General features: G+C 37.8%; 1 protein-coding gene across 2 annotated transcripts; it reads left to right on the forward strand.

Annotated features, from left to right (window-relative positions):
- The first annotated feature begins 1,592 nt into the window (after positions 1-1,592).
- insig2 (insulin induced gene 2) lies at positions 1,593-13,516 on the forward strand. 2 transcript variants are annotated; one of them, XM_020099579.2, is made up of 7 exons: positions 1,593-1,777; positions 3,101-3,305; positions 5,132-5,304; positions 9,098-9,222; positions 9,943-10,109; positions 11,423-11,522; positions 11,802-13,516. In XM_020099579.2, the coding sequence occupies exons 2-7, from the start codon at positions 3,181-3,183 to the stop codon at positions 11,841-11,843; spliced, it is 732 nt and encodes a 243-aa protein (XP_019955138.1). In that variant the 5' UTR covers positions 1,593-1,777; positions 3,101-3,180; the 3' UTR covers positions 11,844-13,516. The 2 variants fall into 2 exon arrangements, with proteins under 2 accessions (XP_019955138.1, XP_069389060.1); XM_069532959.1 differs by lacking the exons at positions 1,593-1,777; positions 3,101-3,305 and adding an exon at positions 6,517-6,548 and having other exon boundaries at positions 5,196-5,304.
- The last annotated feature ends 3,819 nt before the right edge of the window (positions 13,517-17,335 follow it).

The following is a 17,335-nucleotide window of genomic DNA, read 5'->3' on the forward strand; positions in this document are numbered from 1 at the left end:
TGGCTCTAAGCTTGTCACCATGGAGGAGGTGGTGGAGAACAGGATGCTGGCAAAACTGCGGGCAATCATGGACAATCCCTCTCACCCCCTCCACAAAACACTGGACAAGCTAAAGAGCAGCTTTAGCCACAGGCTCATCCAACCCCGCTGCTCTAAGGAGCGATACAGGAAATCGTTCCTCCCAACCGCAATAAGACTCTACAACTCATCTCCCTCTGTCAGAGCCACCATCACAGAACTGCACTAACATACCTGTCACCTTTGCACCATGTACCCTGCACTACACTACGTGTGTTAATTTAAACCATTTTAATATTACAGACCTTTTTATAGAATAATATTGTCTTTTGCACATCCAGTCCACGTATTCTTACACTGCCAGTATATTGTATAGTCAAGTACTTATATATATACCCTACTATATATTATATATCATATCATATTATATCATACTCTGCATATTCTCTGTATATTCTTCGGATTTACAAGTCTATATACACATATTTATACATGTGTACATGCTATTATTATATTATTATTATCACTACTACTACTACTACTATTATTATTATTATATATACTATTGCTGCCATTATTACTATATACTGCTATTATATTGGTATAATTACTGTCTATATAAATATATATTATGTTATATTGTATACTATATATATATATATATATATATAAATATATACTGTACTAATATTCTTATATACTGTCTAACAATAACATTACCATCATATCATTATTACTATTATCATCATATTGCCACTGCACTACTTGTCTGCCTATTCATCTTGTGTTTCTGTTTTTGTTCTTTTTACCTAAATGTTTTGTTTTGTTTTGTTCTATTGCATTGTGTTTTGTTGTGTTCCGATACACAAGCTGCTATGACACCTTAATTTCCCTCCGGGGATGAATAAAGTACTCTATCTATCTATCTATCTATCTAAACGCAGTAGTCTTTAATCACTGTATGGCTCCTTATAACTTCTGATTATTGTTCAAATGCAAAGAGGGCACAAGCCAGCAGGAGTGAGTTGAACTGACAGGATACTTCGGCATGATAAAAGTGTTCCGGGCAGATAATGTGTGTCTACCCAAGTCTGATGTGTAATCAGGAGCTGCTATTCTAATTTGTTTTGATCTTACAGAAGTAACAGCCTAATATTACAGTTTCTCTTTCTTTCTTCTGTTCCTCCTTTTTCCAAACATTGTGAAAGCTGTTATAATTCCAGTGTGCTGAATTGTACATGGTGTAAATGGGATTGGAAATTAAGAGGGATCTACTCCACACCATGACTTCCTCATCTCTGCATCTCTGCATCTCTGTAAATCTATTAGTTTGTGTATATGTGTGTGTGTGTGTGTGTGTGTGTGAGAGAGAGAGAGAGTGTGTGTCAGAGAGAGAGGGAATCCAGGCCATAGCACACACGTTTATTCAAATAGCATTTGGTTCCCGTACCATACGAGCTTTTAACGTGTTATTTTCCATAACAATTATTTCTGTAGATATGTGATGGATCTTTTTTGGGTTAGTCGGTGAACAGTGCCTCCGCTGACGTATCACGTCAGCGGAGAGCAACGCGATGGCGTCATGACTTGAGACGCTGATTAGGTGTTCGTCCAGCCCGGGGAACCGGAAGTAGTCTCAGAAAGGAAGAAGCCAAGCGAATATTTTCGTTTAATGCAGCATAGTATTAGTCTGTGAGCTATTAGTTAGTGTCTTCTGAAATGTGTAATTGTATTCGTGGATGGTCTTCGTCGACATGAGGTAAGAGCCTTATTTGACCTCAGCTAGTATGCTCCGAGTAGCTGCTAAAGACAACACTCAGGCTAACTGTGTTATTTATGCAACACGTTTACGTTAAACCGCAGGAGACCACAGGTTGGAGCTAATAGTGAGCGAAGAGACAGTCGAAAGCTATTAGTTTTTCAACGCCACCTCTTCGTTTGTTCACTGACAGTTAGTTACCACCACAAAATTAATGTAATACAATCTAAGAGCGATTTCACTGAGATATAGTGCGCATGGGACAAAGTAAGTCCAGCATAGAGATGCCATTGTAATATATGATTATTGTGCATCAGATGAGTAGCAATCATAGACTGTATATAAAGATACCAATACGATAGGTGCTCTCAGGAGCTCCGCTAATAATGTTGGGCTCGATGAAAGAATATAGTACTTAAAAACAAAAATATGCGCTAGATCCACCCTACATGAGTTAAATAAGCAATCCTCTAGAGAGATAACCACTAAACATATAAATATACATTGACCAGTGACTTGTGGACTTTGTTGTGCAATAGAGGTGGACAATATATAGAAAAACGTTTTTTAAACACACAAATTAGTCATAACATGCTGCCTGGAGATGAATGCATAAAAATTAGGAAAGGGTAGTTAGTTTAACCTGCTAGTAAAGCTACCCTAATTTCGATGGAGTGTTATTTTATTTAAATAGAACTTCTAAAGATCAGTTAAGTCATCAACTTAACTTTTTTCCCCCAACTGTTGTGCCAATAACTTATATTTCAAAAGCCAAACATAAATGTTTGCAACACTTCCTGCACACGTTTAAAAAATAAATCCTCTTCAGCGTTTCTGTTGACTGAATCCATTCATTTGTTTTTAAAAAGCTTTATTAGAAATACTGTATTTGCAGGAGCTACAGGGCTGGAATTTATTTGAGTATATAGGACTAGTCTAGAAAATACATTTTTCAGATCAGAAACATCACAAAGGCTGTAGTTATAGGATATTCAAAGTCAACAAAGAACTCAAGGTCATGGTCTCTCTTTCTCTCGCTCTCACACACACAGTGTGCAACAGGTAAAAAAAACTTCCCATTTTGACCACTCGTCAAGTTACATTATTAGGTTTGTCTAATATCACATTTAATAGAAACATTCCTGTCGTTACAGTTAGGACAAATATGCCCCTCGCCCCCAAAATTCCTATACAAATACTCCATATGTATGTTTGCAGATACTTACTGTTTAAAAAAAATGTAAATATGTAAGTTCCTTTTTCAGAGTGTATTTTGAGTCTTGGCTAACAACCTGCCTGTCCTTGTTTTTCATCTTCATTTAGGATGTCAAGGGAGGACATTGAACTTGCTGGTGGATAAAGAAGTGCCATACATTTCCATATTCTCTGTCTTAGGCCTTCGAATGTCTTTGACACTGACAGCTATGAGTGACAGTAGCGCAATGACCAGCAGGCACCAACAGTGGTCAGGGGTTGGGCAAGCGCAGCCACCTCCCCGTGGTCCCTATATCTCAGTCATCACCAACAGGTTAGCTCTGTCTGCTTCACATAAGTTCACTTTAACAAGACCACAAGGCATATAGGGTCAAGACTGGAAGTATTTGGACAGTTACACTTTTTTTGTTCTTCAGTCTGTGAGCCACAGCACAAACTAAAAAAACTCATCTTTTCTACTTTATTTACTCCGGGCGTCTACATTCTACAGAGTTTTTGAACCTCTAAAACAGTCACTTTTAGAAATGCAATTGGCCCTGTTTTATTAGGGGGTGTGCTTTTTGTCTGGACAGGCAGTCACCCATATTTGCTTCATGATTGGGTCTTATTAATCAGGACTTGACTACCAGCGGTGAATGCACTAACTCCCAGTAACAGTTTCACCCTGTCGTAGCCACAGCATCACGGCAGCCTCCTTCAGCTTCTGTTGTGATGGCCTCTCTGCCTGTAGTCTGGTCTTCATCAATAGAGATCAAACTGAGATCAGGTGAATGACTTAGCCAGTCGAAGATATTCCTTCTCACTCTCAGTAGCTCTTTGTTTGCTCTATAGCAAGCATCAGAGCTTACCTCTGTTGGCCTAGGTAGACATTCTTAATAGACACTGCTAAAAAAAATTAAGGGAACACTTAATCGTCACAGTGTAACACCAAGTCGGTTAAACTTCAGGGATATCAATCTGTCCAATTAGGAAGCAAAAGTGATTGTAAATCCATTTCACCTGCATTGGTGAATTCCCTACTGATACCTCTCTGCTAGTGTCCTTGTCACTATTAGGTATGTTAGGCGGTGCCTGCAGCCCAACCAAGTTGGGTCCTCCAGCACAGTCTCAAGAGCATGGAGGAAATAGACTGGCTGCTACACGAGGAGAGCTAGACAGGGCCATAGAAGGGCATTAACCAGTATCTGTTCCTTTGTGTGAGGAGGAACAGGTGGAGCACTGCCAGAGCCCTACAAAATGACCCCCAGCAGGCTACTGGTGTGCATGTTTTTAACCAAACTGTCAGAAACGGCCTTAACAAGGGTTGCATGAGGGCCCGACGTCCTCTAGTGGGACCTGTGCTTACAGCCCAGCAAAGTGCAGCTCGTTTGGCATTCGCAAGGGAACACCAGAATTGGCAGGTCTACCACTGGTGCCTGTTCTCTTCACAGATGAGACCAGGTTCACAGTGAGCACATGGTGACAGAGTCTGATGCAGAGGTGAATGTTTTTCTAGTCTAGGTTAGTGATGGTCTGGGGAGGCATATCTTCGGAAGGTCACACAGACCTCCATGTTATAGCCAACAGTACCCTGATGTAGGTACCGGGATTACCCATTGTCAGATCATATGCTGGGGCGGTAGGCCCTCCTCCTGGTGCAGGACAATGCCCGGCCTCATGTGACCAGAGTGTGTAGGCAGTTCCTGAATGACGAAGGCATTGATGCCATTGACTGGCAATCACGTTCCCCTGATCTAAATCCATTGGAGCACCTATGGGCTGCATATATCTCAACAGCGCACACACACTGACTCAGCTACTCACTTTTCTGTCGATCCCATCTCTCTCTGTCTCTCCCAGACTTAGCTGATGTCTCTGACTTGCTATATATAGCTTAAACATTGATTTGTTTGAAATGATGCCACAATATCAACAATAATCATCACATAATGATTGATACTTTTCTCAAATGAGTAAAATTTTCATCAGAGCAGCACACACATTCATCAGCCCGTCCCTCTCACTCTCTTCCTACCTTGCTGACACCAACACACACAAAAACTATGTCATTGTATTATTAAAGCAATGTATTTTGAGTTCCTGCTTTCCTCTCAACATGTTTTTCAGGTTGTAGAAAAAAAAACTTTTTTTGTATTGTAGAACCACCAACCTTGTGATACGAGGAGCCATGCTGTTCTTTGTGGGTGTCTTCCTGGCCCTGGTGCTGAACTTACTTCAAGTCCAGAGAAACATAACTCTCTTTCCCCCTGATGTCATCAGCAGTATCTTCTCTTCCGCCTGGTGGGTGCCACCCTGCTGCGGCATGGCCTCAGGTATGTGAACACATCCCTCGTAATGGGTTAAAAAATTCTTGTCTGGATTATTTAGATTATTACTTTTACACAGAGAAAAGTTCTGCACATAGATGCACAGATGTGGTTTCCAGGTCTGGTCTAAGTTCTGGTAACAAAAGTTTTCATACAGCACAAGTATTGAATAGCTCATAGAACAGCAAACAACCATGCCAGTCTCCACTGTAGCTGGAAGACCGTTTCAAAATTTCACATACACATTAACTGCTAGATTTGCCATCATCCTCACATACATTGTTGTACAGAATGTGGCTACAGATTGATCACAGTAGGAGGATATTCAGCCAAAGTCAACATTCACATGATTCAAAATGTACATGATTTTTTTAAAAATCACATGCATTCATCTGTATTCATTTTGTTTCTGGAGGACAACTCAAATACAATTAGTAATTTTCAGATTAGGGATGTCATGATGCCAAAACTTTAGTAGTTGATACTGATACCATGAAATTTCAACAATTCTCGATACCCAATTTGATACCATTGCAAAGAAACAAAATTCAACAATAAATCACATTACCATGCCGCATGTCCTCTATCCCCCACTGACCTGTGCTCACTTAACATTATATACCAACACTAATCAGAAGCTAGGATCTGCAGTACTATTACACAGAAGACGCGACGCAGTGACCAGAATGATTCATTACCTGAAATCATTGATTTATAAATAAATACATGTAATGGCCAGTGGGTGTGAAGAGTGACAGAGACACACTCACACACTCCTGCAGAAAGAAGAGAAGTTGTTTTCGCGGATTATGACGAGATGGTGTGTTCTTCATTGTTGGAGAAGAAGCAATGTCCCGTTTATCCAGGAACGTAAATAAGGACAGAGGATGTCACGCCTTGTTAAGCCCTATGAGACAAATTGTAGTTTGTGAATGTGGGCAATACATATCTATTTTGATGGATTAATTGATTGAAATATTAATCCAGCAGGTTTTTATAAAGATCAGCTCTAAGTGTGAGTGATTAGAAAAGAGCAGAGGAGCAGAGTAACTTGTTGACCAGCAGGGCCCCCCGGATACTGTAAAGGTTATAATCTGAGTTTTTCACCACACAAGCCTCATTGCATTCATGTGGAGAGTGTCAAAATGATCAAAATATACTCATTATGTTATTATAATAATGTCATAATGTTATTTTATTTATTTATTTATTTACTAGGGGTGTACTTCAGCATTATACTGGAGCAATAGGTAGGTGGTACCCTCCGTTTGCCGCTAGGTATTTTGCACACTGGGTTAAATCATGAAATTTGATTTCTTTAAAATTGAGTACATTTTGTTTGTATTTTATTCAGTCGCTATCTGACTGGCTGGGCATATTTCATATTAGTTGATATAACAAAAAATGTCAACTTATTATTTTTTTTACATTTAAAAACTAATTTTTGCTCCTGAGTGAAGGCTGACATTTTAAACTTCCTTATGGGCAGAACATGACAAACACTTGCTAAACAGCAAAACATTTGATCACATCTGAGGCAGAACATTACAACCAATTCTTTAATATGCCTCTTGTCTATGCTTGCCCAATAGATAAGCTATATGTATATATACATGAATGTGTGTGAGTAGGTGGCAAAAGTATTGTAAAGTGCTTTTAGTGGTCATCAAGACTAAAAACATGCTATATAAACAGACCATTTTTTGACATATTTTGTTTGTTGTCAACTTCTTTATTACCCACACTTAGAATAACAGTTGAAAATAGACACATGCAACATTTTCAACACGTAGGAGGCAAATAGAAACCCCAGAAATACTCAAATCACAACCAACTACTCACAACACAATTAAGTACTCACACACTAATAAGTAGTGTTGTGAGTATTTGGTTGTGTTGTGTGTATTTGGTGTTGTTTCCTATTTGCCTCGTATGCGTTTTCACATTGATGAAGATTTTTAATCTATTTGCATGTTGTGTCTGCAAGTGTTTTCTTAAATAGCAGTTATTTGAATTCTCAGGGCCACCATATTTTATAGTTGTTTGATTAACATTCCATGATGTTATTGTTAACAGTTACTTAAATAGGCCACTACCAAATACTGAACAGAGTGGTAGTATTTGGTAGTGTTGTGACTATTGGGTACTGTTGAGTTGCAGGAATTTGGTTGTGTTGTGAGTGTTTGGTGATGTTGCATGGCGCACTGCGGTGTTGGAAAACAAACTGAAGCCAGACACAACAAAAACAATATGCCAATCCTGTAGCCTTCATCAAGCTGCTGAGCAATGCTAAGCCTGCCGCAAAAATCTAGCCTCATTGTGTTGTCTAAATGACTGTGGCAACTTACTTACACTATTTGCACTATTTTTTAACAGAAAATAACTTTTTGCACATTTGTGTTAATCTGCTGTACAAATGTTTTTTGTTATTCACAACATTTTTATTTGCTCTTACAATCATCCTGAGCCACTGCACTTTACTTTCAACATTTCATACAAACCACTACAGTGAAATGGTGTATATAATGTACATACTCAGCATTTTTTTAAATTAAATTTTATATACCGTTGCCTTTTTATAATTTTTTATTCTACGCTATATTCCTATACTTGAATATCTAATTCTGACTTGTCTGCTGCTGTAGCAACTGGTATGTGGATCAATAAAGTTTTATCTAATCTCTAATTCCATTTGCACTTTTTAGAGAGATGTTTTAGGTCATGCACCCCCCATCGTTGTCCACAGTACCTCCTGCCAAAACAGCGAACAGGGGACGCAAATAAAATGCATTTCTTAAACCACATCCAGTTAGCCACCTCTGTTTCTCAAAACAAGACCGAGAGAAGGTCTGGGTGTAAGCTCGTCTTCAGGTCGGTCCCCAAGATCCCTTTTTTCTTTGAGTGAACACCTTGTGTAAGGGCGTTTTGGAAGGAAATTACCAGATTTGTTGCAGTTCCACTTGAAGTCGCCATATATTTGCTGGTCTGCTCGCAGCGGAACTTAGTGATGGTGGATGTATCTGAGACGGCATTGAGAGTCGAACAATCACATTAGATCAAAAAGAAACTTAAATCAATAACATTTTGCTGTAAATAAAAGTGGGAGTGTCACTTAAGTATTGTATCTGTTTTTAGACAGAAATGAACCAAATACAATTTTAAAACTTTTCTATTGAATGCTCACAGGCGCCTACAGTCTATCTGGTGCATTGCATGAGTTAACTATTATTGTCTAATTTAATTAAGTATAACATGTTTATATAGGCTTTTTTTTCATAGGATGTTGGAGGGGGCGCCGCCACAGTGCACAGTTTTAACAAGCTGCCACTGCTTGGTTTGCGTTGTGAATAATTAGTAGTGTTGTGAGTATTTGGTTGTGTTGTGTGTATTTGGTGTTGTTTCCTATTTGCCTCGTATGCGTTTTCACATTGATGAAGATTTTTAATCCATTTGCATGTTGTGTCTGCAAGTGTTTTCTTAAATTGCAGTTATTTGAATTCTCAGGGCCACCATATTTTATAGTTGTTTGATTAACATTCCATGATGTTATTGTTAACAGTTACTTAAATAGAATATGTGGCCCAGGAAACTCACCCTGGACCTGTCCCCTGTTGGCTCCTCCAGGAACCCTACCATGGCTGTCAGTGTGCCAATAGAATAGTGTAGATATTAGCTCAAAGCATATTCTCATCAACACAATACTAGTAATGTTGGCACTACCGCTGTAGCAGGGAAAGCTGTTTGTGTTGCCTCTTGTTTTTCTGCCCTATGCTTATTTCCCCCTTTTTTTGCCCTCTAGCAATGATTGGACTGCTGTACCCCTTCATCGACAGACATCTGGGTGAGCCACACAAGTTCAAGCGAGAATGGTCAAGTGTGATGCGCTGTGTGGCTGTGTTTGTGGGCATCAACCACGCTAGTGCTGTATCCTTCAAGATTTTTAAGCTTTATGCATCTGTTGCTGTTCTTTCTAATAATAAAACAACAAATCTTTCTAAGATTTGATTGGTTGCAGAATTTCTCCTCTTTGTTGACTGTATTCCCATTGCATGCACAGTATTATGTACACTAGTGCACATACCATAATCAGGGGAACCTGGTTGTTTACACAAGCCGTTTTCAGATCCTAGGAGGATCTCTGCAGAATTTGGTCTGGACTTTCTCCACGATTTTCCTTTCACACATGAACAACACAGCAGGAGGTTCTCTTGCTCAGAGTATTCACAACAGCAATAAATCCTCCACAGGATTCAGGTGAGGGGTGATGCAGCAGGTGGAGGCAGGATGTAACGTATTATTTCTGTTGAGGAGAACACTTGATTTTGTTTACATTACATCAACAATGTAGTCGGCTCTTATCACCATAAACAGTCTTGATGTCTTCGTCAGTGCCTTCTATATGTGTGGCACTGCTTTTTCATTATGAGATAATTGTTTACTTTTTTTTTTTCTTTTTTATTAATGCGCCTGTTGCGTCTGTCTTTTTCAGAGAATCAAGCTGAGCAACTATTAGCTGTATCTTGGCTTGTGCCATTGATATTGATGTTATATGATTGATTGATACTTGTGACTGCTTTTGGCTCGCCATGTTGGAAAGGAGTAGCACTTTTAAATACAGAAAGTTCCTTGACCTTTCTCTGTCAGAAAGTGGACTTTGCCAACAACATCCAGCTGTCTCTGACTCTGGCGGCGCTTTCCATCGGTCTGTGGTGGACATTTGACCGCTCACGTAGTGGCTTCAGCTTGGGGATCAGCATAGCCCTGCTGGCAACACTGGCCACTCAACTCCTGGTTTACAATGGAGTCTTTCAGTAAGTTTGCATATTGGTACAATAAGGGAAGAGTGAGAGGCTAGCAGCCTACAGCATTGAGTTTGTCGCTGCTTAACTGTAGAAAGTAACTTGTAGTTCTAGAAAATAGTCCCTCATTTGTATCAGTAAATTTGAAGTCATAGAAAGAAATGTGTTACACAAATACAACACAAAAGTTACACCTCAAATAAGAAGTGAATGAATGAAGCACCCCCAAGTTTCGACAGATACACAAAACATTCACTGAGATGTGGTGCAAAAGTGACAGTGTGCAGAACTTGTAATTTATAACCGAAAAAACATAATTTGTTAACCATGCCAGCAGATTCAAGCAGTTCTGATTGTTGTCTTGTGTTTGTGACAAATATCTGAGAGAAAAGAAAGGATTTGTGAGAACATATTCTACAGGTATGCAACTCATTGAATAACTGATTTGTGGACGTTCACATTTTTTCCATGACTTCACATTCTTTGTTACAGATGTATGAATGTGTTTTGCACTATATTTGCTGTAGCAACTGTCTTTAACAAAAACATGTAAGAGGCAGGGGGTTCTTAATTTGTGATTTCTCACACAGGATTTGTGCACCTGTAATGATATATTTAAGTTGAGTTTTAACAAAGCATTTTCTTTACAAATTTACAAATGACTTTCCACAAGTACAAATTCCACTTTCAAATGTGCTCAGTTGTACCTATATAATTATCTGTCATGTATCATAAATGAAGCCAAGTGTAGTTGCAGTTGAATTCTCTCTGCAGCATGGCTATCTCTTAAACCTTATGACCTCCTTTGTATCTTTAGTTGACCTTAGGACATTTTTCATTGAGGTAGAGGGAAAACAGTTTTGGGCTGAAGCATTTTGAAAAGGCTGCATTTGAGATACATTTGGTTCAAAATAACAAGTGGGACAACAATAGATATAATATCATAATCTGAAAACAACAGGAAATTGGTTATTAATTCATGTTTTCACTGTGTGTTGGGTCTTTGCATTTATTACATCTTCAGTATGTTTAATACAGAAAAACTGCACTGTGGCAGCATCAGTATTACCTGTGAATTGCACAGCTACATGGATTTAAAAATAACTATGTATATTTCTGACAAATCAACTTTGTTACACAAGATGATACCATTGTAAAATAAATGTTCTAACTGGCTTTTTCATTTCTTTTTAAACTTTCCTTTGTCTAGATATTTCTAAATAGTCGTCTCAAGATTGTCAGAGCAAACACTTTTGAAAGTTAAGTGTTGGTATTAACTATTTAAAGAATTACAAGTTGCTTTTATGTGCTTCTTTTCTGCACAGGTACACTTCTCCAGATTTCCTGTACATTCGCTCCTGGTTACCTTGTATCTTCTTTGCAGGGGTGATAACAATGGGGAACATAGGACGGCAGCTAGCCTCGGTAAGAAATGTATGATTTCCTAAGATGAATAATATAATATATATTGTTATATAAAATGTCAGGATTGCATCTGTGTGTCCTTCCGAGTCCATGAACCAGAGGGCGGTTCGAACCCAGTGATCCCCACTATAAACTGTAAAGAGCTTTGAGTACTCATGAAGATTGGAAAAGCACTTTATAAATACAAACCATTTACCATTTAGCAGAAACTGGCCATGAAAGGGTATTCAGCTGTTTGTGTCTAACAGCTCTTCTGTTCTTGTGATTTTTTTTTGTCAGTACGAATATAAGTTCATTCAAGAAAAGACCCATCAGGACTGAGGAATTGCTTGGTTCCATTTGGCTTCTACTCACAATGACATTGCCTCTGTACCAACCTGAAGCCACAGACAAGTTATTAGAAAAAATCTGCAGCTTACACCAGACCAGGACCCAGCCATGTCAAATGAGCCCTGAGCTCCCGCCCAGTGCTTTTCGTTGGACCAGACAGTATTTTTGAATGGCTTTCATCAGGCCATTCAGGGCTTGCCGCGGTTAGTGGCTACAGTGTAACCTGAGCTGAGGTGAAGAGTGAGAGGATTGGTTGTTTTTTCTTTGGTGCAGTTCATCTTCACTTATCTGGAATGAGATTAGCAGCAAAGTGTTATTGACTGCAAATTTCTGAGGTTGGAAGTGAATGGTGAATTTGTTGATCCAGACATGACAACACTTTTAATCACATTTAGACATTTTCTTAGGAAATCACATTGTTTTTAAATACTTGCTTAAATTCAGGGAACAACATTTTAGCCATCTCAGTTGCTTGTTAAAATGGTTAAAAAGCAATGTTCACTTTGCCCAAAAAGATAGAAATGCCATATTTCTCAGCTTATTGTCTTCTTTCACCACTTGATGGAGACTTATTGGTTTCTTTTTCAAACCATCAGACAGTATCAATTCTAATTCTTAATTATGTTTTTAAATAGAGATTGTTTTTAGTTAGGTAGAATAAAATAAACTATCCTATGTGTGGTAAGATTGTAAAGGCAAACCTTTACTGGACATGCACATTGGATTTCTTTGTTCTAAAGTTGGTTGAATATTTCACAAAAGCACTGACTTATTGAGGAATACTTTAGTGATCTTGCCCACAAAGAAAACCTTTTAATTCAGTCTTAAGCATATCTGTATGAGGTATGATTGGCTAATTTAAAGGGACAATTTTATCACAATTTCTTTGGGATAAAATAAGAATTCAATTAGAATTACCGCATTTAAATCAAAACCAATAAAAGCAGTGTTATTGTCTTGTTCCACAATACATGTTTGATGATCTGGAAATTTTTTTGGGGTAAGCATATTTTATATCAGCATTGTTTAACTTTTGTTGAATATGAGAAATTGTTCGAATTCCTTAAAGGGATAGTTCACTGAAAAATGAAAATACACTCATTATGTACTCTCTACTATGCCAAAGAAACAACAGAAAAAACAAAACATGCCTCCATACTGCTCCTGTTGTGTCATCCAATCATCCACAAGCCCCGACATTCAAATTTGACTTCAAACAAGGTCATTTACACCGTGTTTTAAGCCTAAAAGTCCACCAGAAGTGGCTAAGCTAGCGGACGTAGCTACAAGATGGTGTGTCCGTGGGTCAGTGAATGCACCTCCTGCCTTGTTTGAGGCATGCTTTGTGTCTTCTGTTGTTTTATTACATCTGAAGTCTAGGTCACCATTGACTTCAATTGTATTGGATTCTGTTGCAACGCTGTTTATCCTTGAAACTCCAAAAATGTTTTGTGGACTCAATCACTTCACTCACCCCTCCATTGGCATAGTGGTGAGTAGATAATGGGTGCATTTTATTTTTTTTGGTGAATATATTCCTTTAAGAACAAATTGTACTGTGGTTAAACAAATTTGTAGTTACATTCATTTGAGCAACTTCTGAAACTCGAACAAAATTTGAAATCAATTTCTTGGATGTAATAAAAACTGACGTTTGGAAACTGCTTTGGTTTCTGACTCTGTTCATTCCAAATTCATTTTATTATCTACTGAAACACCCATTGTTTTTTTTTCCACTTGTTCAATGTTTCATTGTATAAATCTGCGGGTAAAACAGAAAGTAACTAAAAAAATAGAAGTGGCTTCTGCTGTTTAAATGTACATTTAGTGGAAGAAAACAAGCATATATGAAACAAGATTGTAACAATTGGGAAGTTGTAGAAATAAACTGTCTTAAATATTTTATCAAGCCAAATCTTCCTCCCTCAGTTACCTACCTTAAAATAAGGACATTTTTCTCCCCTTTTCACTCTTTAATAACTGAACGAAACATTTTTTTCTCATGATATCACGACTGTACCAGAAGGTAACTAGTATTTTCTACAGATAATATTCATCTAAGCATATATTTCTCCTTCCCTTTCGTTTAAGAACCATGAGGAAACCAGCAGGATTTATTTATCAGCATCTGATTCATAAAACCAAATGGCACTGTAAAACATGGTCTGTATTTCAGAGAGTTACTCCAGCAGCTGTCTGAAACCACATACACAGAAAAAATTATAAGAAAACGGAGGCTGGATGAACACAGCACTCTCCCTTGAAAACGCTTTGCAGTACTTATAAAACCATATTCCAAAATTCCATGTTCAAGAGAACAGATGGATTTTAGAACAATGGCTCTTACCTCAGTGATTTAGAAATCTAGAAAAAATATTGTTCCGATATCTTGTGAGCATATAACATAAGATACATTTGGTACATAGCCTAGCAATTTTCTTAAAACAGGGTTGTGGCACAGAGGACGCTGTTGCCATATTATATGTAAACATTTAGATAAACCTAAAACCTATGCAATAGCTCTTTTTCTAGACTTTAATACAAACAGAAGAGGTTTTTGGTTAAACCACTGACAGAATCTGACTCATAAGGTTCCTGTTTATATAGAAACTGAAAAAAAAAATTTTTCATACAAATATTTGTCTGTAATACCAGATTGTGTGCTGGCCTGGAAATTGCACTAAATTAAGTCAAAGCTTTTCCAGCAAAAAAAGAATCTGTTCTATGATTGTAGGACGGTCTATGTATTAGATTTCATTATTTCAACATGCTGAGTTCAGTTTGTTCAGTTTAATTCAATTCAAATTTATTTGCATAGTGCCAAATCATAATATACATTATCTCCTTAAAAGACCTTAAAAAACCTTTCAACAGCTTTTCTGGCTCAGGGGGTAGAGCGGTTGACCATTAACAAGGAGGTTGGCAGTTTGATCCCAGTCTTCCCCGAAGAAGACAAGGGCAAGTGACTGAACCCCAAATGGCTTCTCATAGAAAAAGTCCTCCCAAAAGATGACCTGTATGATTGTGTGTGTGAATGGGTGAATGGCAACAACCTGTACTCTAAGGGGCCTTGAGTGGTCATCAAGACTAGAAAAGTCCCAGCAAAAGTACGCAGCAGAGTAAGCATATGATCAGAATTCATAAAGGTCTAATTAGAGAGGTTTAAAAAAGGCCAAGTGTTTGGTATAATGAGGATCATTGTCATCTTACTTTTGATGATGTTCTGATTTCAACCTGGATGTTTGTTGCTTGCATTTTCCTAACAATATCAAGAAAAAATCTCAAAAGAAATAGAGCACTAGAATACAGGGTGTAGAATAAAAACCTGTATTTGGTTTTGTATTGGTCAGGGTAATTATTCATGTATGTATATATTGTTACCTTTAGAGTTTCTAGATGTTAGTGCCAGGTATAATGCCAGATAGATATGGAAAAATAAAAAGGCAAATGTTTGTGTACAACATGTATGAGGAATCAAACGGATTCTACTCTGTTCTTTAAAAAGGGTAAAAGGTAAAATGTATACCACATTCAAATTCTCAAAACAAATTAACAGGTTAGATTTCTTCTATCAGCATATTTAAGATTTAAAAACTGTGTTCACAAACCTGTAAAACCTGCATTTTATAATGGAACTTTGATTTATAGGGTTAGGATTAGGGATTCTAAATACAAATGCTGCACACAGGTGTTCTGCCACTGCAAAATTACACACATCAACTTGTACAGTTTTCATGGCAAATATGGATTAATGTGCCCTGTCTTGTTTCACCTCCCACAGACACAGGCTCTTATAGACAAAGGTAAGAGGAATTATCAGGATTTAAAGAGCCTTTGTTTGCAATGTTGCAAAATTCCAGGATAAGGATACAGTTTCTATGCACTTTACATGAGTGTATGAGGCAATTTGCTATGTGAATGTTATTGTTCAAGGCTAACTAGCTGGTAAAACAATAGGCGTGATGTGTCATAGCAGTAAGTGCTGCTCCAAGAGCTAAATTCCCCACCACTAATGAATTCATTAATCTCTCTATTTATTCCTGACATGCAATTATCTTCTCTCACAGAGTGAGGGTCAGGCGTCAAGGTTGAGAGCTCGCGCATATTTGCAGAAGACAAGACATAAAACAGGATCCAATCACTGCTGTCCTCATAGACCTGGTACTACTCACGCTATTTTTTGTTTTCTATCAACACACATCTTGGATGATCTTGGGCTGAACAAAGCATCGGCAAAGCACCAACAATGAATCTTATAATGTAACGTGCCTTCAGATAATTAATGCTGTGATTTGGTGCAACACAAATAACATTTATTGTAATTTAATTCATAGAACTAACTTATTCTTTGTTAGATTCTTAATTACTGCACAACACATAAACATACTTGGTAACAAAAATGTTTATGGCCTCCACTTCCTAGAGCGCTGTGGTTAACCTACTGAATGAAACATATTTCTTAGTGCTGCTGTGCTGCTATAACTCACAGTAACATTATAAACAAAAATATGGTACTCTAAAACTGGATCTCGCTCAACAATTGGAACACTGGGACACTTGTGCAGAAGTTTGTACACCCAACTGCATGTTTAGAGATGGAAATTCAATCAATAAATCAAATGTATTTATATAGCACGGTATTACAACAAACTGTTTTCTCAGGGTGCTGCACAAAAGTCCAAATTGTCCCATCTCTTTATGTGTCGTTGTGGGTGAGCTCAGTCCCTACAAGATGAAAATCCTGATGGTTCTAATCATTAAATTTTCAATGCTGCAGAACTAATTTTAATCAAGCACATAACACAATTTAATTGTGTTAAGGTGAAAAATACAGCCACCTGCTCCTCAACACTCTTAGTTTACAATTCTCATCAATTATGTACCTCCCAAAAACCTTTTCCTACAAATGTGTTTCAGGTGCTAAATTTCTATACCTGCATGAAGCTTCATGTAAAAAAATAATCAAACCAGATTTATCATGTCACATAGATTTATATTTGAACCAGGTAATATTTAGCGGGTCAAGAACAGTAGGTCCAGTCCTATCAATTCACATGCCTGTTGCTGACTGACAGAGTGATGAAGTTATACGATTGGTTAGCTGTGTGAATGCTGGACTTTCCCATTTGGCTGTTGCTCTTTCAAAATTGATTGGCACAAGTTTCTATTATACAATTAGGCGTATTTCCAGACAGTGCTGCCACCTTGGCACCTTTGTTGTTAGATAGATGAAATTAGACTCCTTTCTTTTATATCACCAGTACTGCAGTACTTTTTACTCTGTGTCTCATTCAGTGGACCGCACACGGCAGCTGACAATGAATGTTAGAGGAATCATTTTCAAATAAATCCAATTGAAATCACACCATCAGATGTCATCTTTAACTTGTGGCAATTCTGTCAGATAACAACATTCTGACAAGGTTCCACTATAACGATATAAGACCGAAGCACTTTAAGTCCTGGCGAATATTGAATATATC

Source organism: Paralichthys olivaceus, chromosome 10 (genome assembly GCF_024713975.1).
Source record: "Paralichthys olivaceus isolate ysfri-2021 chromosome 10, ASM2471397v2, whole genome shotgun sequence".
In the NCBI taxonomy this organism is placed as follows: Eukaryota; Metazoa; Chordata; class Actinopteri; order Pleuronectiformes; family Paralichthyidae; genus Paralichthys; species Paralichthys olivaceus.